At 35.5% G+C, this 17,351-nt stretch overlaps 9 protein-coding genes across 9 annotated transcripts; 6 read left to right on the top strand and 3 right to left on the bottom strand.

Annotated features, from left to right (window-relative positions):
• Window positions 1-142: 142 nt before the first annotated feature.
• WICANDRAFT_96069 (uncharacterized protein) lies at window positions 143-1,777 on the bottom strand. The gene has a single exon (XM_019186511.1). It carries the CDS (start codon window positions 1,536-1,538, stop codon window positions 321-323), a length of 1,218 nt encoding a protein of 405 aa, XP_019037600.1. The 5' UTR covers window positions 1,539-1,777; the 3' UTR covers window positions 143-320.
• Window positions 1,778-2,510: 733 nt separating this feature from the next.
• CBF1 (Cbf1p) lies at window positions 2,511-2,843 on the top strand (the record flags this gene model as incomplete). The annotated part of the gene is made up of 1 exon (XM_019182134.1): window positions 2,511-2,843. A coding segment is annotated over one exon (333 nt), but the record flags the coding sequence as incomplete, so codon positions are not given.
• Window positions 2,844-3,036: 193 nt separating this feature from the next.
• On the top strand, window positions 3,037-4,053 carry NTA1 (amidase; the record flags this gene model as incomplete). The annotated part of the gene is made up of 1 exon (XM_019183757.1): window positions 3,037-4,053. The coding sequence occupies one exon, from the start codon at window positions 3,037-3,039 to the stop codon at window positions 4,051-4,053; it is 1,017 nt and encodes a 338-aa protein (XP_019037598.1).
• A 63-nt stretch (window positions 4,054-4,116) lies between these two features.
• On the bottom strand, window positions 4,117-6,987 carry MNN14 (Mnn14p; the record flags this gene model as incomplete). Its single annotated transcript, XM_019185081.1, has 1 exon — window positions 4,117-6,987. The coding sequence occupies one exon, from the start codon at window positions 6,985-6,987 to the stop codon at window positions 4,117-4,119; it is 2,871 nt and encodes a 956-aa protein (XP_019037597.1).
• Window positions 6,988-7,964: 977 nt separating this feature from the next.
• Window positions 7,965-10,275, top strand: WICANDRAFT_85437 (patatin-like phospholipase domain-containing protein; the record flags this gene model as incomplete). Its single annotated transcript, XM_019185891.1, has 2 exons — window positions 7,965-8,012; window positions 8,251-10,275. The coding sequence occupies 2 exons, from the start codon at window positions 7,965-7,967 to the stop codon at window positions 10,273-10,275; spliced, it is 2,073 nt and encodes a 690-aa protein (XP_019037596.1).
• A 165-nt stretch (window positions 10,276-10,440) lies between these two features.
• Window positions 10,441-11,175, top strand: UTR4 (putative acireductone synthase UTR4; the record flags this gene model as incomplete). The annotated part of the gene is made up of 1 exon (XM_019185890.1): window positions 10,441-11,175. One exon carries the CDS (start codon window positions 10,441-10,443, stop codon window positions 11,173-11,175), a length of 735 nt encoding a protein of 244 aa, XP_019037595.1.
• Window positions 11,176-11,255: 80 nt separating this feature from the next.
• On the bottom strand, window positions 11,256-12,584 carry RAD23 (Rad23p; the record flags this gene model as incomplete). Its single annotated transcript, XM_019182218.1, has 4 exons — window positions 11,256-12,193; window positions 12,254-12,334; window positions 12,391-12,463; window positions 12,519-12,584. The coding sequence occupies 4 exons, from the start codon at window positions 12,582-12,584 to the stop codon at window positions 11,256-11,258; spliced, it is 1,158 nt and encodes a 385-aa protein (XP_019037594.1).
• Window positions 12,585-12,804: 220 nt separating this feature from the next.
• On the top strand, window positions 12,805-14,895 carry RAD7 (UV-damaged DNA-binding protein RAD7; the record flags this gene model as incomplete). Its single annotated transcript, XM_019182794.1, has 2 exons — window positions 12,805-13,003; window positions 13,088-14,895. The coding sequence occupies 2 exons, from the start codon at window positions 12,805-12,807 to the stop codon at window positions 14,611-14,613; spliced, it is 1,725 nt and encodes a 574-aa protein (XP_019037593.1). The 3' UTR covers window positions 14,614-14,895.
• A 740-nt stretch (window positions 14,896-15,635) lies between these two features.
• On the top strand, window positions 15,636-17,129 carry WICANDRAFT_64525 (uncharacterized protein; the record flags this gene model as incomplete). Its single annotated transcript, XM_019183756.1, has 1 exon — window positions 15,636-17,129. One exon carries the CDS (start codon window positions 15,636-15,638, stop codon window positions 17,127-17,129), a length of 1,494 nt encoding a protein of 497 aa, XP_019037592.1.
• Between the last annotated feature and the right edge of the window lie 222 nt (window positions 17,130-17,351).

The following is a 17,351-nucleotide window of genomic DNA, read 5'->3' as shown; positions in this document are numbered from 1 at the left end:
AGGAAGGAGTTGGCCTCATGTTTGTCTCTTTGATCAGGTTAGATGATGGAAAGGAAATTACAAAGATTCTTCAACCTTTTTATAGATGGATCAACACGGCTAAATTGAAAGTAAATATTGAGCTGTAGAAATTTTGTTTACCCGAGATAATGACAGAGAAAAACATTTTACGAGCTACAGATGTAAATGGTGTACATTAAAAAAGCAGAGTTTTATTAACAAGTTACAACATTAGTGAAGGAAGGGCCATTAATCCTTTGCTTTCTCGAGCAAAAACCAAAACATAAACCACAAAAAGTATTCAAACAAAAAACAATAAATTATTCATCATTCAAACAATTCCAAATTGTCTTCAACATCTCTCTTTCTTCAACTGATTTATCCTCATACAAAACATCAATGTTTTTATGTAAACCGATAGCAATGGCAAAGTCTTGACATAGTTGAATCAAGAAATATAAATCAATTTCATTCATATCTTCAACAAACAATCTATAAGAGTTCAACAAAATAACAGCTTGCAAAGCAGGAATTGAAGATCTTGTAATCAATTCACCAAATCCCAAAGCTGCATCAATGTATAAAATCAATTTATTTTCTGGATCATTAAATGGTGTATCTTTATAAACTGAAGTGATTTTCAAAATCGTTAAAATGATTGCCAATTGTAAAAAATCTTGAATTTCTCTTTTGGAATCAATTTCAATTTTATTTGAATGTTGGTTGAAAATTCTATGAAAAGTTTCCATGATTTGAGATTGACTTATAATTTGCAAGTTTTTGTGGAAATTTGACTTGAAAAAATAATTGATATGATATTCAATCATTTGAAAATTTGGTAAATAGTTGATCAACAATTGATTCAAGAAGATTGATTTATAATTTTTGTCATTATTGATTTTCAAAGTTAACATTGGAGTTAATGGGGAATTATACTTTGGTGGAATATTAATCAACTGAACATCTTGTGAGCGAATTCTACCAACGATAGATTTGAGTAATAAGTTTGATAGTTGTTTGGCAATTGTATCTTCTTTTGATTGAGCTGTAGATTGTGCGGATGACGTTGTTGATGATGGAGTCAATTGAGAATTTGATATTGGTGAAGCAGTACTACCACTGCTTAATTCACCTGCACTATTTGAACTTAACAATGAATTGGAATCAACATTTAGTTTACCACATTGTTCTTTCAACAACGCGATATTTTTCATTAATAAATCATTTTCTCTTTTCAAAGATTCAATTTCCTCATAAATTTGATTTTCACTTGATATAATTTGAATCCAAGGCGAAGTTGAATAAGTACATTGTTCTTGTAAATTTTTCTTGATACAATTTTCACAAACTGGTTTCTTATGATCACACTTGATTTTTCTTCTTCTGCATTCTGTACAAGATAGTGTGATTTTTTGTCTCTTTGCTAATCTATCAGCTTTGTCTTTAGCTTCTTTTGCACCGGCAGCCGAAGAGTTTGGTGAGCCATTAGCTTCTTGTGAGACAGCTCTCTTATTATTAGAGTTCGGCAGTGAAGACATGATTGAATTGTATTGATGTTTTTAATATAGCAAGTGATTCAATGGTAAAACCTCGAAATAAACTTTCCTGTGGATGCAACCGTTGTTACTCTTTCAGCAAATAATAGCTATGACTAAATTTGTGAGGGTGCCTTTTGAAATACCGTCTAAATCCAGCTTGATGAATACTTGATACCCAGCACCAGAAACCTAACCTTGACGTTGTTGTTATGTAAAGCCAAAGGGGGTTTGTTCGACAATTTTTTTTAATAAACAAGTCGCGAACAGCCGTTTCCGGCGTCAATTTCCGCGTCACATGATTTTTTGAGGTCGCGCACACTTCCGGGAGGGTAATTTCCATTCCGAGGGGCAACTCACCTGATTTTTTTCGCCTCGGAACTGAGCGGGAGAAAAAAATTATAAAAAGCGGCGAAATTCACGTGGATATCACGATTCCTTGTTTACTTTCAGCACAACAACAACAACAACAAAATGCAAGTCAACAAAAGAGCTGGTGAGGACATTGACCAACAAGATTCTAAGAAATACAAGACAAAGGAGTCATCTGTTGCTGAAGCTGCTTTGAAGTACGACAACAATAGTGGTAAAGCTCAAGAAAAGGAAACAGATGGTGAGGACCATGATAGTCACAACATAGATTCTGAACTTTTATCACATCAATCTGCCTCTTTCGAACAAGGCGAAGAAGGTACCGGTCAACAAAATGATAATGCTGCCGAGAATGCTTCTGAGTCCAACGAAAATGCTGCAAAGAGTGCTCAAGAAGATGCTGAACACGCTCAATTGAGTGAACAACTAACAAGTTATAACGCCTTAAGACACCCATCTCAAGAGGAAAGTACACCACAAGAGCAACAACATCATGAACAAGCAACACATACTCAACAATCGCCTACAGCTTCTAGTCATCAAAGTACCCCTTCACAACCAACTACTCAAATACTTCATCAAAGCTCTGAAAAACCTTTAGCTGGTACTGAAGAATGGCACAGAATAAGAAAAGATAACCATAAGGAAGTTGAAAGACGTAGACGTGAAAATATCAATACTGGTATCAAAGAATTGGCTAGTTTATTACCAACTCAAGATTCAAATAAATCTCAAATTTTACAAAGAGCTATTGAATACATTAAAAGATTAAAAGAAAATGAAAACAATAATATTGAAAAATGGACCCTAGAAAAATTATTAACAGATCAAGCTGTTGCTGAATTGACTGCTTCTAACGAAAAATTGAAAGCTGAATTGGAGAGAGCCTACAGGGAAGTTGAACACTGGAAAAAAGTTAGTGTTGGTAAAAAATAAGGGATTTGTTTAATTTTTATCTGATTTTGTTTATTATGACTTTTTTTATTTAATTGTGTTGATATTTTGAACTTTTGTCGCTGAAATGTTTATAGTAGATTCGCGAAATTGAATTCAATGAAAGTAAACCCGAGAAGAGCATTACCATCCAACTAGTTTCATTCAAAAAAGAATCAAACAACACACCCAAAAGATGTCCAAATTAAGAGTTGCACTCCTTCAGCTAAACCCAGTGATTCATAAACTTGAAGAAAACATTCACAGAGCAGACACCATACTCTCAAAACTCCCCTCAAACAAACCAATCGATTTACTAGTTTTACCAGAATTTGCATTTACAGGTTACAAATTCCCAGATGCTCAAACACTATCACCTTATCTAGAGAAAACTTCCAAACCTGGTCCTTCAATTTCTTGGGCCCAAGAGACTTCCCAAAGGTTGAATTGTTTCACTGTTTTAGGATATCCTGAATCACAAGGACAGACAACCTTCAATTCTGCAATAGTGATCAATCCAAATGGTGAAATCATTCATAATTACAACAAGTCATTTCTATATGATGCCGATGATCAGTTTGGTGCTTCTGAAGGTGAGGGCTTCAAGACTTTTGAAATCAATGGAATCAAAGCCAGTATTGGGATTTGTATGGATTTGAATCCTTATAAATTTAAAGCACCATTTAACAAATTTGAATTTTCAAGTCATTGTTTGGAAAATGACGTTAAATTGGTGATTTGTCCAATGGCATGGCTGCATTCTAAAAGCCCAAGTATTAATGAAGAACTTTCCAAAGACGAAAAATTAAAACTAGCTGGAAAATTCAAAGCACAAATTGAGGAAATTAAAGGTGAATATCAAATAGATACAAATGGGGATAAGATTGAAAATTTCGAGGAACTGAAAGAGTTTGAACAATTAAAAGAACCAGATTACAACAATTTGAATTATTGGCTTCTGAGGTTTTTCCCATTCATGAACCATATGATGAAACCATACTATTATGAGGACAAAGCTACAATACTTTTCTGTAACAGATCAGGTGTTGAAGATGATGTGCTATTTGGAGGGACTAGTTCAATTGTTCAATTCTTGGGTACTAAAGGTCTTGTGGGCTATAATTCAATAGATTTGACAAACAAAAGCGTGGATGTGTTGGGTGCATTAGGTAAAGGGAATGAAGGGTTATTGTATAGAGAAGTTGAACTTTAATAGAGAATTTGAAAACTACTATACATTCATGACTCATTTTATTTAATAAATAAAGTATAAATATTATGATATCATTTCTCCATGAATTGCTTCAAACTGTTTTAGTTTTTCGGCCTCCTTTTGCTCATCAACTTCAACATCCAACCTTGGAAGTTGATTAACTTCTTGTGCCATTGGAGATTTTTCATCATTTTGGGCATCGTTAACAACACCAGGATCATCTTCTTCATCCATAGGTCTATTATTTGGCCTTTCAACACCTTGAACTTGCCCTTTTTGTAATAATGGAGGTTTGGGTATGTTGCTGTCAAACTTCTCTTTAATTTCAGTATCTAACAGCTGATCTAGTAGCTTTTGTTTCTGCTCACGTTCAATATTATTTCTTGCACGGTATAAAGCTTGTTGTAATTCTTCCTTCTTCATTTCAAAATCAGGTTCATAGTTTTCGTCTTGAGCTTTCTTCAACATATCTTTGTAAAGTTGACCATAGTTGTTGAAATTGATATCTTGTGGTGAGCCTGCACCAAGAATATTATAATCAACTGTTTTTGAATACTCTGAACGTAGTTGCGATATTATTTGATCACTAATATCTTCTTTACTGAATTTAATATTGAACTTCTCAGCAACTTTATTCTCCAATCTAAGCATATGAACATCTTTTCTCAAGCTTGGAAATCTCTTTCCAAGAACCAGCTTTGACAACAATTGATCTTTTTGTTCAATAGATTCATCATTAATGATTTCTTTTTCCTTTTCCCTTACTAATGTTGCATCAAAAGTCTTGAAATATTCAGCAAAAATGGATTCATCTTCGAGTAATTTTTCAATGTCATTTTGAGTCAATAGGTTCAAGTTTGCCATTTTATCTTCATTACGAACAATATTAGCAACAGTCTTCCTTGGTACCCATAGCCTTATTTGAGGTAAATAGCAGAATCCGCTATGTTCAGCACTCAGCTTCCTCTGAGGTTTATACTCATCCAACAATATAGCTGAAACATTATTTGGAACAAAAATTGGGATTTTTTCAAAAAAACTTCTTTTCAAAGGTGACAGTTCATCGAAGGAGACAAAATGATCATTACGACAGTTGTATGTTTGAAGTTTGTAGTTGATGTCATAACGTTCTTCAGATGATTTATCTTTCAATAAGTTCCCACGACTTCGAGAGTTTTCTCTTTCAAATTGCCTCAATTGTTTGTATAGAACCAAGTTTTCTTTGGCCAATTTTCTCATATCATCCCTACTTATATCTTCATAGATACCTTCATAGTAGTTAGGGTCAGAATATTCAACCGCTTCTCCTTTTCGAATCATTTTTTCATAACGATTTTGAAATCTTTGAGAAGTATCAGATGCAGAAACAGCCAGTCCAGTAATATCAATGAACAGCCCAGTATCAACATCAATAAATCTGGCATCAATATGATTATTACCATTTCCTTTCAATCTATGAGTCAATGAAGAGGTGACATCAATAAAATAACGACCAAACCCTTCTTCAGGATCTTCAACAATCAAACTTCCATTATAACGTTCTGCAAACTTGGCCAAGTCATTGAAAGGCATTTGGACATCAATATCGTCATCCCAAGGAAAATTCAACCCATTGAAACTATATGCTAATAAATTACCATGGGCAATCCAACTATGAAGACCAGCATTAGTTGTTAATTTGAACCAGTTTTGTAATAATCTTGAAAGGATAGATTGTCTTTGATCTAGTGGTACATCACCAGAGAAAAATCTCCAATCAAAATGACCACCTTGAAGACTTGCCCTTGTACGACTTAATAAAACTTCTTCGAAATATTTTGGTACCAAAAGTTCTTTTGTTTGTAATGAATTTTTGATAGAGTTTTGGAAGTTGGTTTGATGTTTCGAAAGGGAAGAAGTTGGCGAAGAGTTTAGGTATTGAGGTCCGTCAAATTCAAACTGTGAATGGTTGAGATCAAGTTGGTATGTTTTTAATGATAGTGGCGTAGAGACTGGATCAATATTTCCTATCGTTTCAAATAACTCACCCAATTCAATTCGTGAATCAACATAGACTTCTTCTTTTGGATTATTGGCCCTGAATGAATCAGCATAATTTTGTATCATTTTGTTTTTCAACAAACCATAGTCTTGTTTGTTTTCACTTTCTTCATTGGTCAAGACTTCAATCTGTAAGTTCCCATTTTTGGTTAGAAACACCAGTGAGACTGGCGCTGACGCTTCACTGTATAGATATGATTTAGATTGCAATGCCTTCACATCTGGCCTTGACTTTAAATGGTTTTTGAAGATTCTAAAACCTGGTTGGTTTTCAGAGTTATCATCTCGGCAATATGAATATTTTTGCATTTGATACCTTGTTGACTTCCTTTTTCTCCCATTTTTATTGACTTTGCCATCATTGTTTGGGTCTATCGCTTCTTTTTCTTCAAATGTTCCTTTTATCTTCTCTTCCAGCTCTTTTTGAAGTTGTTTATTGAAGTAATTTGTGCAAACATATGAGCAATCAGGTTTGAATTTTTGGGGCAAGTTGATCAACTTATTTAGGTCTTTGCTTAAGTCTGTCCAATCATACCAGCTGAAGGGAACTTTCACGTTGGCAAGATCATTATGCTTTTTAAATTCTGAGGTTATATGGTTCAAATAGATACCAGATGTCAATCTTGGGTCATGATTGTATGTTTTGGATTTTGAATTGTATAAGTAATCGGGTATGTAATATTTTGAAACGATCTCTGTACCTAAGAAGTTGTTCTTCACAAATTCAAAGTCTAAATCTTCATTCTTCAGATCTGTTGAGGTTCTCAACACTGATTTCAAACTTGTTAGTGCAAGTATTCTTTCCTTATCATAGTTCAAAATGGATAATAACCCTAAATTTGCTAGTATTATCACAGATAATATGACGAGCAACCTTGTTTTTCTGAATAACATCCTTCTCCAGATCATACCCTGCTATCAAAAGTTGAATATCACGTTAATTTGAATGGTATATATGGCTTTATGTGAGATCAAGATTCAAGGTAATTTGTTTGAAGTTTTGTCTCATGTAAATGTCTTGCACCTGTATAATCTTCTCTGATGCGTAAAGTGAGTGAAGTCAGAGATCGCTGAGGACTCTGGGATCTGTAAGCAGCCAGTTATTGTTGACACGATAAGCCTTGGTCTATTATTTATGATGGAACAAGTTACAACGTAAAATTGTTTTTTAGTTGATGTCGTCGTGTGCCTGAGGTTCTCTCGGCTGCTCACCTTTTTTTTCGGGGACTAATAATTATAGTACGGTGATCTTTGAATTTGGCTATGCTCTTGAAAGGCGAAATCAAAGTGAAATGTATACGGAGACAAATCTATAATCAACTTTACCTAGGATCATTTATTACATAAATATACTCTTTGACTTAAACCTGGCATTAGAGGTCCTATCATGATAATGATTGGTGCTTCAGGCTATAGTTGGTTGCCGAGCGTACTGTATTGGTTTAAAGCCGGTACCAGCTTGGAACAATAGGCCAGGAACAGAAAACTTCAAGCAAGATTCAAGACCAAACTACATCAATGATCCGTTTCAGATAATACGCAAGAGACCAATAGAATCACAAGAGGTTTGAAATAGAAGCTAAAAGCTAACACTTGAAACCAAAATTCATCGCGTCAAACAGTCCAACTCATGCACGCGTTCTGTTCCTCACGGGCATTTAAAAACTTCTTTGTTGGCCGGTTGAATTGGAAAACGCAAAACGCATTCGCGGAGAATCCGATTTTCGCGAACGTGTCCTGGGATGTGTCCCCAGCTCAAAATTTAATAGCGTCAGCAATTTGGAAGATGGAACGTTTTGTAAGAAACACAAGGGCATCAAGCCATCACTGGCCAGTAATTCATTTGGAAAGACTTCAAAGGAAAGAACAAAATGAACATAAACTACATAGATGAGGATCGTGAGTATTTTCAGAGTGAGGTACCACCAGGTTACCACCAGGTTACCACCAAAATAACTGTGGTTTTTGCTCATACTGACATCTTTTGCCCCAGATCTTAAGGCGTTTCAAGAAGCGCTTCTTTATGAAGACTCACTACCAACAGATAATAACAACTCACAAGTGAACTTGGCAAACTACAAGAATGAAGTAGATATTCAGAATGAAATAGTCGGCTCTAGTGAGCTTTCAAATCAAATTCAGCCGACGGTGGAAAAGATAACATCAAAGAATGATTGGACCCCAATATACACAAAATTGTCCTCAAAGAAAAGTTCCAAAAAGAAGAAAAAACATTCAACTCATAAGAAAACTGATGATTTTTTTCAAAGTTATTCATATAGAATACTGCGGTATCCAATATTGGGATTCATCTTGCTTTGGTGTTCATTTTTGGTTATTGTGTATTTTTTTATAAGGTTGTACATTGCACTTTATGAGTATTTCTTCACTTGGACTGGTCAAAGAAGGAGATTGAGATTAGCTTTAAGGAAATCAAAAGATTATGCAGAGTGGGTTTCCAATGCCATCAAGCTAGACAAGTTTTTAAAACTAGATAAATGGAAAACTCATCCAAACTTCTATTATTATGATTACAAAACTTTGAAGATAACGGTCAAGAAGTTGAAAGCTTTGAGAACTGAAAATTCGAAAGAAGAGTTGGCACTGTTTTTACAAGGATGCATTAAGGCTAATTTCGCAGGTACTGAGAATCCAATCCTATACTCTCAGACATATTATGGAACTAAAGAGATTGTTGAGGAATACAACACAGAAGTTGTAAAAGCATTAGAATATATCATAGAAGATGATCAGATATCACCATTATTGAAGAAAGATTTATTTAAATCTTTGAACAAAAACTTTGGGAAAACTGCATTATGTCTTTCGGGTGGTGCATGCTTTGCTTATAATCATTTCGGTGTTATCAAAGCGCTACTTGAAAGTGATTTATTACCAAAAATTGTTAGTGGTACCTCTGGAGGTGGTATTGTCGCAGCACTAGCAACTACAAGAACAAATGAAGAATTAGAAGAAGTATTGGTACCCGAATTGGCACAAAAGATAACTGCATGTAATGAACCTTTCAGTGTTTATGTGAAAAGGTGGTGGAAAACAGGTGCTAGATTCGATGCAGTTGACTGGGCAAGAAAAGCAGCTTGGATGACTAGGGGATCAATGACTTTTAAAGAAGCTTATGAAAGAACCGGGAAAATTTTGAACATTTCAACTGTACCAGCTGATCCTCATTCTCCAGTGATTTTATGTAACCATATCACTTCTCCAAACTGTGTTATTTGGTCTGCTGTTTTGGCTTCATCAGCTGTCCCAGGTATTTTGAACCCTGTTGTCTTGATGATGAAAGATCCAAAGACTAAGAAAGTTGTACCATTCAGTTTTGGTACAAAGTATAAAGATGGTAGTTTAAGAACAGACATTCCTGTTGAAGCTTTGAATACTTACTTTAATGTTAAATTTTCAGTGGTGAGTCAAGTTAATCCTCATATTTCGTTGTTCTTCTTTGCACCAAAAGGTTCCGTTGGTAGACCTGTGTCAAGAAAGAAGACTGGATTAAGAGGTGGTTTCATTGGAGCTGGATTAGAGAACTTTATCAAGTTGGAGAATAAGAAATGGTTGAAGTTCATTAAATCGTTAGATTTGCTGCCACACTTGATGGATCAAGATTGGTCTAATGTTTGGTTACAAAGATTTAGTGGAACCGTAACATTATGGCCAAAGATCAAGTTAAAAGATTTTTACTTCATTTTAAGTGACCCAACTGAAGAAAGGTTAGCGGAGATGATTAGAAATGGTGAATTATCAACTTATCCTAAATTGCACTTTATCAAACATAGATTAAACATTGAACGAACCATTGAAAAAGGATTGAAAAAGTATAAGAAACAAGTTCGTCAATTACAAAAATCACAATTGGGCCAAGAAGATGCTGCAAAAGTGGAAAAGTTATTCTCTAGTGAGTCTGATATTGATGATGCAGGAAATACGCATGGTAATTATGACTTACACTCAGGTATCAATGGTCTCAACTACCAGGTCCGCTTTGAACAAGACGAAGATGATGACGAGGGGTCTTACAATGAAGAAGAAGATCCTGATTATGTTGAAGAGGATGAAGAAGAAGATGAGGAAGATGAAGATGGGGAATTTGATACTGATGCTTCACAAAACAAAGACGATAGTTTTGAGGGCTTAAGAAATAGAAGAAAAAGTACATTCTGGTAACCTATATTATAGTCACCTCTAATAGATTAGCATGTTAATAAATGAATTGAACGAGATTATGTTGATGTTAACACGTAGGAAATTGGCAGATCAGTAAAACCATGTGCTGAAAAATAACAGTGGCTTTAAACAATCCACCTGAGCTCGTTCAAACATTGGACAATAATGTCTTCAATTACTTTTAGCAAAACCATTAAAGCTGTTATTCTGGACATAGAAGGAACTGTTGCCCCGATTTCATTTGTCAAGGAAACATTGTTCCCATATTTTCTTAAAGAAGTACCTTCAGTTTTATCGAAATTACAATATCCAATAGACTCCAATTTAAATGATCCAACAACTAAAATAGTTTCTGCATTCCCAACAGCTATCACTAAAGATCGTGATACCTTATTATCTCATATCAATGACTTGGTTAATAAAGATGTCAAAGATTCAACATTGAAATCCCTACAAGGTTATATTTGGCAAAAAGGTTATGAAGATGGCAGTTTAAAAGCCCCAGTTTATGATGATGCAATCAATTCCATCAAAAGCTGGAACAAGGAAAAAAAAGTTTTCATTTATTCGAGTGGGAGTGTAAAAGCTCAAAAGCTACTATTTGGGTACGTTGATATCAATGGAGAAAGTGCTGATTTGAATGGTTTCTTGAGTGGTTACTTTGATATAACAACATCAGGATTCAAGTATGAAAAATCAAGTTATGAAAATATTACAAAAGATATTGGCATTGATGCTGAGAACTTACTGTTTTTGAGTGATAATGTCGCTGAAGTCAAAGCAGCTCTCGAAGCTGGATTGAATTCTGTTATTGTGATTAGACCAGGGAATCCAGAATTGAGTTCCGAAGATAAATCACAATTTCAAGTTATCCATAACTTTGATCAACTACAGCTATGACAGATTAAATCTCTAAAAATAAATGATACAAAACTCATAAATTACTCAAAACAAAAATGTAGTTAAGGATATGATCAAAATTATTGTTCAGCATGATCATTAAATAATATATTAGCAGCCAATTCTTCATTCTTATCACAAGCAAAATAGACTTGGATGACTAAATCAGATTCGAAACCCAATTCAACTAATCTATTTATAGCAGCTTGATCTTCTTCAGTTATTGGAATCTCAACTCTACCATCATCACCACCAGCTGCTTCACCTTCAAGGCCAGCGCCCGCAGCACCAACTTCTTCATCGCCTAATCCATTCAAAATCATGTTGATAAATTCTTCTGGATTTTGTTGAATCAAACCATTCAATTGAGGGTATTGTTGACCTAATTGTTCTAATAATGGTTCCAGCATTTCAGGATTTGTACGGACAATTTCTCTAATTTGATCTAAACCAGCACCTTGTGGAGCACCGCCAGCTGGACGAGATGGAGTGTTACCACCTGCAGCAGCGGCTTGAGCAAACAAATCACCATGTTCATTTGATTGATGTTCTTCAGCCTCTTGAGCTTCTGGGGCAGCAGGAGCAGCAGTAGTTGTAGTGGTAGGTTCTTCTCCAGCTTCTTCAACAGCAGTTGGTGCTTGTGGTTGGCCTTCCTGAGGAGCGACAGGAGCTTGAGCTTGTTGTTGGAATTCAGCTGGAATACCAGTTAGCAAGTATTCAACAGCACGATCTGGATTGTTGAAAGCAGCTCTTAAAGCTTGTTCAACTTGTGGACGTTCATATCCCATTTCCATGATGTTATTGATGGCTCTTTCTCTAGCTGAACCTGTGGCAAAGGTTGAAGCATCAAAATCACCAGCTTGTGCTTCAGTAGAAGAAGCGCCAACAGGTGCTGCAGAAGGAGCTTGACTTGGTGCTGCGGATGGCTGAGAAGTAGCAGCTGGTTCTGAAGATTGTGCTGGGATTGGGGTTGAACTTTGTGTAGAAGTGGCAGCTGGAGTTGGAGTTGATTTCTTTACTGGTGGTTTCTGGAAAGAATGTTAGTTGTGATTTGGCGATTCAATTGTATCAAGGGTACTTACTGAGATCATGAAAATGACTTGATCGTCAGCTTTGATCTTTGTGCTCTCTATGGTTTTATCATCTTGTAAGACCTTACCTGTTCATTATGTTAGCTTCTGATTAATGTTAGACAGACCGGGACAAAACACATACCTGAATAAACGAATTTCAATTGTTTGACTTCAACTTTTTTGATTTCAGCGAGCTTTTCTTTTGCTTGTAGAACCTGAGATCTCTAGTTAGAAATGTTTTCATTAAAAGGATCACGTAGCTTGACATACTGTTTCAGTAGGTTCCACTTCAATTGGAATCTTCTCCTTCTTAAAATCTTTGAATATGATTTGCATTATGACTGGCCGGTTTGAAAGAGTCTTTTATTCAATATGAAGCAGCTTTCCCAAACGTGAGGTTGTTGTTGAATGATAAGTCACCACGTACCTCTTGTTGATGTTTTCGGTTTTCAAGATTTTTTTTTCTTCGTTAGTGGCAAATCCCAACCAGATCAACTTTCTCTCAACTTTTCTAAGGGCTTAAACATCAAAAATCCACAAGAACCAGTACAAAACCATGAGTAGAAGACCGTTGAGGTATAGATCAGCTGATGCTCCGACTGGAGAGACTGAAGGTGAAGATACTCGTGGAATCAGAGGCCCAAACTCTGCGTTGACCGAGTTCTTGAGGCAGCAAGGGATCAATGCTGAGGAGATTAGACAGAGACATCTCCGAAGACTTAGAGGTCAGGATCCAGATGGCGAGCAGCAGGAAGGTGAAGATGGTGCTCAAAATACCGATGAAGTAGAACCAGAGGCTACGGGTGCTGATCAGAGTGAAGCTGAGTCGGGAGCTAGAGAGGAACAGGAGAATGATGAAGAGGAACTGCAGATAAGGATTGCAGCTAGAAGGAAGAGAAGAGCTGCTGCTGGTAAAGACGATAGTGATGAATACACTGACTCGGAAGAAGAGCCTGGCTCAGATGTGGATGATGTTGTTGTACGAAGACGTCCAAGAAGAAAAGTCGTGGGTGAAGAAGAAACCTGTGCTCAATGTTTTAGCACATTTGTCGTTAATGTGTACTCCAAGATTGCATCAACCGGAGGCTATTTATGTCCTGACTGTACCACTAAACAATTAGAAAAAGAACGTGCAATGAAGAAGAACCAACTGATTTCAAGAAAGAAGAGACAAAAATTGGCAGCTGCGCTATTGGATAGGCAAGATGTGAAAATTTCAACTCTACAAGATTTGGCAATCAAAAAAGTTAGTGAAAAGATTGAATATGTTGATCAGTTTGGTGATATCGGGTCTATAAATATGAAAAAGATTTCTAAAATTCTTTGCAAGAATAGATCGCTTAATGATAATACTTTACAATTGTTTCTTGATGTCAAGACTGAAAGATTGGAATTTTGGGATTGTTCAAGATTAAGTAAAGATGCTTACGATAAAATTGGTTCCTATTGTCCAAATGTCAAAGAATTGAAACTTTTGATGTGCGGTAAATTTCACAATGATAATCTAAATTATTTCAGAACTAATTTGAAAAACCTGACAAAGATTGAGCTAGATGGACCATTTTTGATCAACAATCAAACTTGGAGAAGTTTTTTTGAAACTGTGGGTGATAGGTTAACAAGTTTCAAAGTTTCAAATACTCATAGGTTTGATGATGAAACTATGAAGACTTTATTAGAGAAATGTGGACCGAACATGACTGAGTTAGGTTTATCAAGATTAGATGGTATAACTGAAAAAGAGTCATATGATCTCATGGCTGTTTATTTAACCAAATTGGAAAGCTTAGAGATTTCATATCCTCATCATGAAGATTTAGTTTCAGATTCTGCTATGATAAACCTTTTGAGTATCAATGGAGAATCATTACAAACACTTGTTTTAGATGGATGTTCTGCTTTAACTGATGAATTTCTTGTCAATGGTATAAAGCCTTTCTGTATCAATCTCAGAAAATTATCATTATCCTTCTTGGATCAAATCACCAGCGAAGGGTTCGTTGCACTGTTCAATGAATGGAATACAAATTTTGGTTTGAACGAGGTCTATTTGAGAAAATGTTTTTCATTGGGGGATGAAGGTATCATAGAGTTTTTACTACATTCAGGCCAATCATTAGTTGAACTATCAATAAATTCCATCAAAGATTTAACAGTTGACACATTTCAAATCATGAAATCTCCAAATTTGACTTACTTAGATACTGGATTTGTGAGGGCTGTGGATGACGATATTTTGGAGTTGATTGGTAAGAATTGTCCTCAGTTGAGAGTATTGGATTGTTATGGGAATAATAGATGTACGTCGAGAGCTAAAATTAGGGATGGTTTGAAGGTTATAGGTAGACAAAGTGATAGTATCTGAATAGATTGTTTTTGTTCGAATCAATGAAAAAGCTGTAGAATTGTGAAACAGCATGGACCTTACCGTACAAACTGTTTCAATTTGGGTAATTCAATACCTTCAATGGAGGTTGTAAAAGAAATTGTTGTGTGGATCAAGTCACTCTCTAGCTGCTCCGAAATTTCAAGCTTTTTGAAACGGGGTTGAAACCTGTCAAGCCTATGCTTCCAAATGGGTTGTTAATGAAGAAGTCCAGATGACCAGCTTCCAAACTTTAAATGTCAATGTATTAGATCTGTATCGAAACTATGAGATACACAATTGTTAATTCCCGATCGGGCAAAACATAGTGGAACTGTGATGTTACGGACCACACTGCTATAAGGTCAACTAATACAATCCAATAAACCTGCTGCTGACACTCGAAAACTATATAAGAAGGTGAAAATAACCTTTGAATACAGTTTGTAAGTACTAACAAAGTATCAAAAACTACAAATAACAATCACTCAATCTTCAAAAATGCAACCAATCTCAAACGCTTCTCAAAAAGACCAATCTGAAGACAAAGATAACCTAACCAAAATCATCGGTTCAGTCGTCAAAAATGGTGGTTGCGTTATTGCTTAAGTCATGAAAATGTCAAAAGCTACTCAAATTCAATAACATCTGTTCACTTTTTATTACAATATGCTATTTTTTTTACAACATCTGGTTCAATGACGTTGATCACTTTCAACTTTCAAGTCTTGTTTTCCCGCCAATAAGTACCAATATCAATATATATTTTCTGTTCCTCATTTAAACATATTGTAGGAGCCAAAAAACCGATCACGGACTATGCTTTCACAATTGGCGTCTGTTTTCTGTTAGTGGTAATGTTCTCAGATGTTGATACAATTTTTTTTCTGTCAGCTACTTGAACTATTATTATTTCTGCTTCGGTTTATACCACTATAAAAGAAGGCATGAAGCCCCAAAGCTGTCTTTAAACATCTTAACTATATTCCAAATATACCTCACTTTTGAATACAACAAACAGAATGCATATTTTTAAAGTTTCAGTACTAGCACTTTGTGCAGTTGGTACTAAAGGTTTACCCGTGAAAATTGACAGACCAAGCAACACTTCCTCAACTGCCCCAAGTGTTTATACCGAGTACCCAAACTTTACAGATACACCAACTATCAAACTACCAGGCATCAATGAAACTTATCCAGACTTCAAAGATACTCCTACAATTGTTTTACCAGCCCCTGAAGAGTCTGCTGATGTTCCAAACTTTGTTGATACTCCAACAATTGTTTTACCCGAGCCAGCAAACACCAGCTCTCCAAATGCAACACCAAAACCGCATACTTACTCATATCCAGCTCTCAACTTAACAGACATTGACCTTTCAGATGAAAATAATATTACTTTTGAAGCAAACGGTTTGATTGATTCAAATGCCAAATCTTTTTGGAAAAGTGTTGAAAAGTTGACAAAGAAAGATGAAATTTACAAAAGCATGGCGAAGGATACAGGAATTATCCCAGCTGAAGCTATGAAAAAGTTCAACAAAGCTGTAAAGATTATTGAAAGAAAAGAAAAGACAGTCAAATGTAAGCTTGCACCAAATGATTTCAAAGGTCTTTGTCTCAATTCCAAGAATCAAGTTGTTTACAGAAACAATAATAGGGCTTCAAAGCATCTTTACAGAAGTGTCTTTATGCCAATTCATGGCTACATGACAATGAAAGTTACCCATCTTGTCCAATATTATGTCTGTAACTGGTCAATATTTGATCCAATTAGAGATTATTTTCATTGTAACTTGTGGAAATATGAAAAACAGTTGACTGAAGTTATCTTTGGAGGGTTGTTGTCATATGGTTATCAAGAGTTTACAGGGAAGCCATTTTATGCTAGAGCTGCCAAATTGATTAACGGCTACGCTAAAGTGGGCTATACATTTGCTGGTTATAATGCTGTCAGTCACACTGGTGAAGTTGTTCCTTTGAAAGATATCCCTAAAGATTTCGATTTGAGCTATGTCTTCTCAAATTACGGTGATCCAGATGGTAGAAATGCTTCATTAGCCATTTTCCCAGGTAATAAAGATTCTGAGCTTGGATTCAGTTTCATTTCCAAGCCATGGGATCCTGCTCCAAAGACTATCGCTGAAAGCGGTTCATGGTTTGAAATGGAGAAATACCACTGGCATTATGTTATGAAGATTGATACAGAAGAAATTAACTACCAGTTGGACAAAATCAGTCCAGAAGAGTTATTCCATCAAGTGAAGACCAAAGTTATTGATTTAAAAGATTATTTGTATTATGGTGGTGGTTTGCTTGCTAATAAACATAACATTTTTTTAAAAGTTGATGATCTTGGTGATGACGAAACTGATCTTTCAGATGATGTGTTCAAGTCTGTTTTCAACTCAGATTCTGAAGAGGTTTTCAGTGTTAACTTCCATGGTATCATCATTCGTGTTTCACTTGAAGAAGATTCAAAACACACTGTTAATTGGGACCGTATGACGATTTAGTTTATGTATAATAGATTTTGTATTACGTATTGGATTGTAGGGAAAGCCTGGATCATCAAATAAAACGCCTAAATTAAAATGGAAATAGTCCCAAACCAATAGATACACACTGATATTGAAAATTAAATTTACAGAATCACACATCTTCTCTTCTTCTTTTTCTTTTCTGGAACATCAGTTAAGCCATATTCTGAGTTTTTGTAATAATCTGACACCATTGGT

Source organism: Wickerhamomyces anomalus, assembly GCF_001661255.1.
Source record: "Wickerhamomyces anomalus NRRL Y-366-8 unplaced genomic scaffold WICANscaffold_5, whole genome shotgun sequence".
Taxonomy (NCBI): domain Eukaryota; kingdom Fungi; phylum Ascomycota; class Saccharomycetes; order Phaffomycetales; family Wickerhamomycetaceae; genus Hansenula; species Hansenula anomala.
Note: the sequence above shows the minus strand (reverse complement) of the source record. Positions and strands in the feature narration are given on the sequence as shown.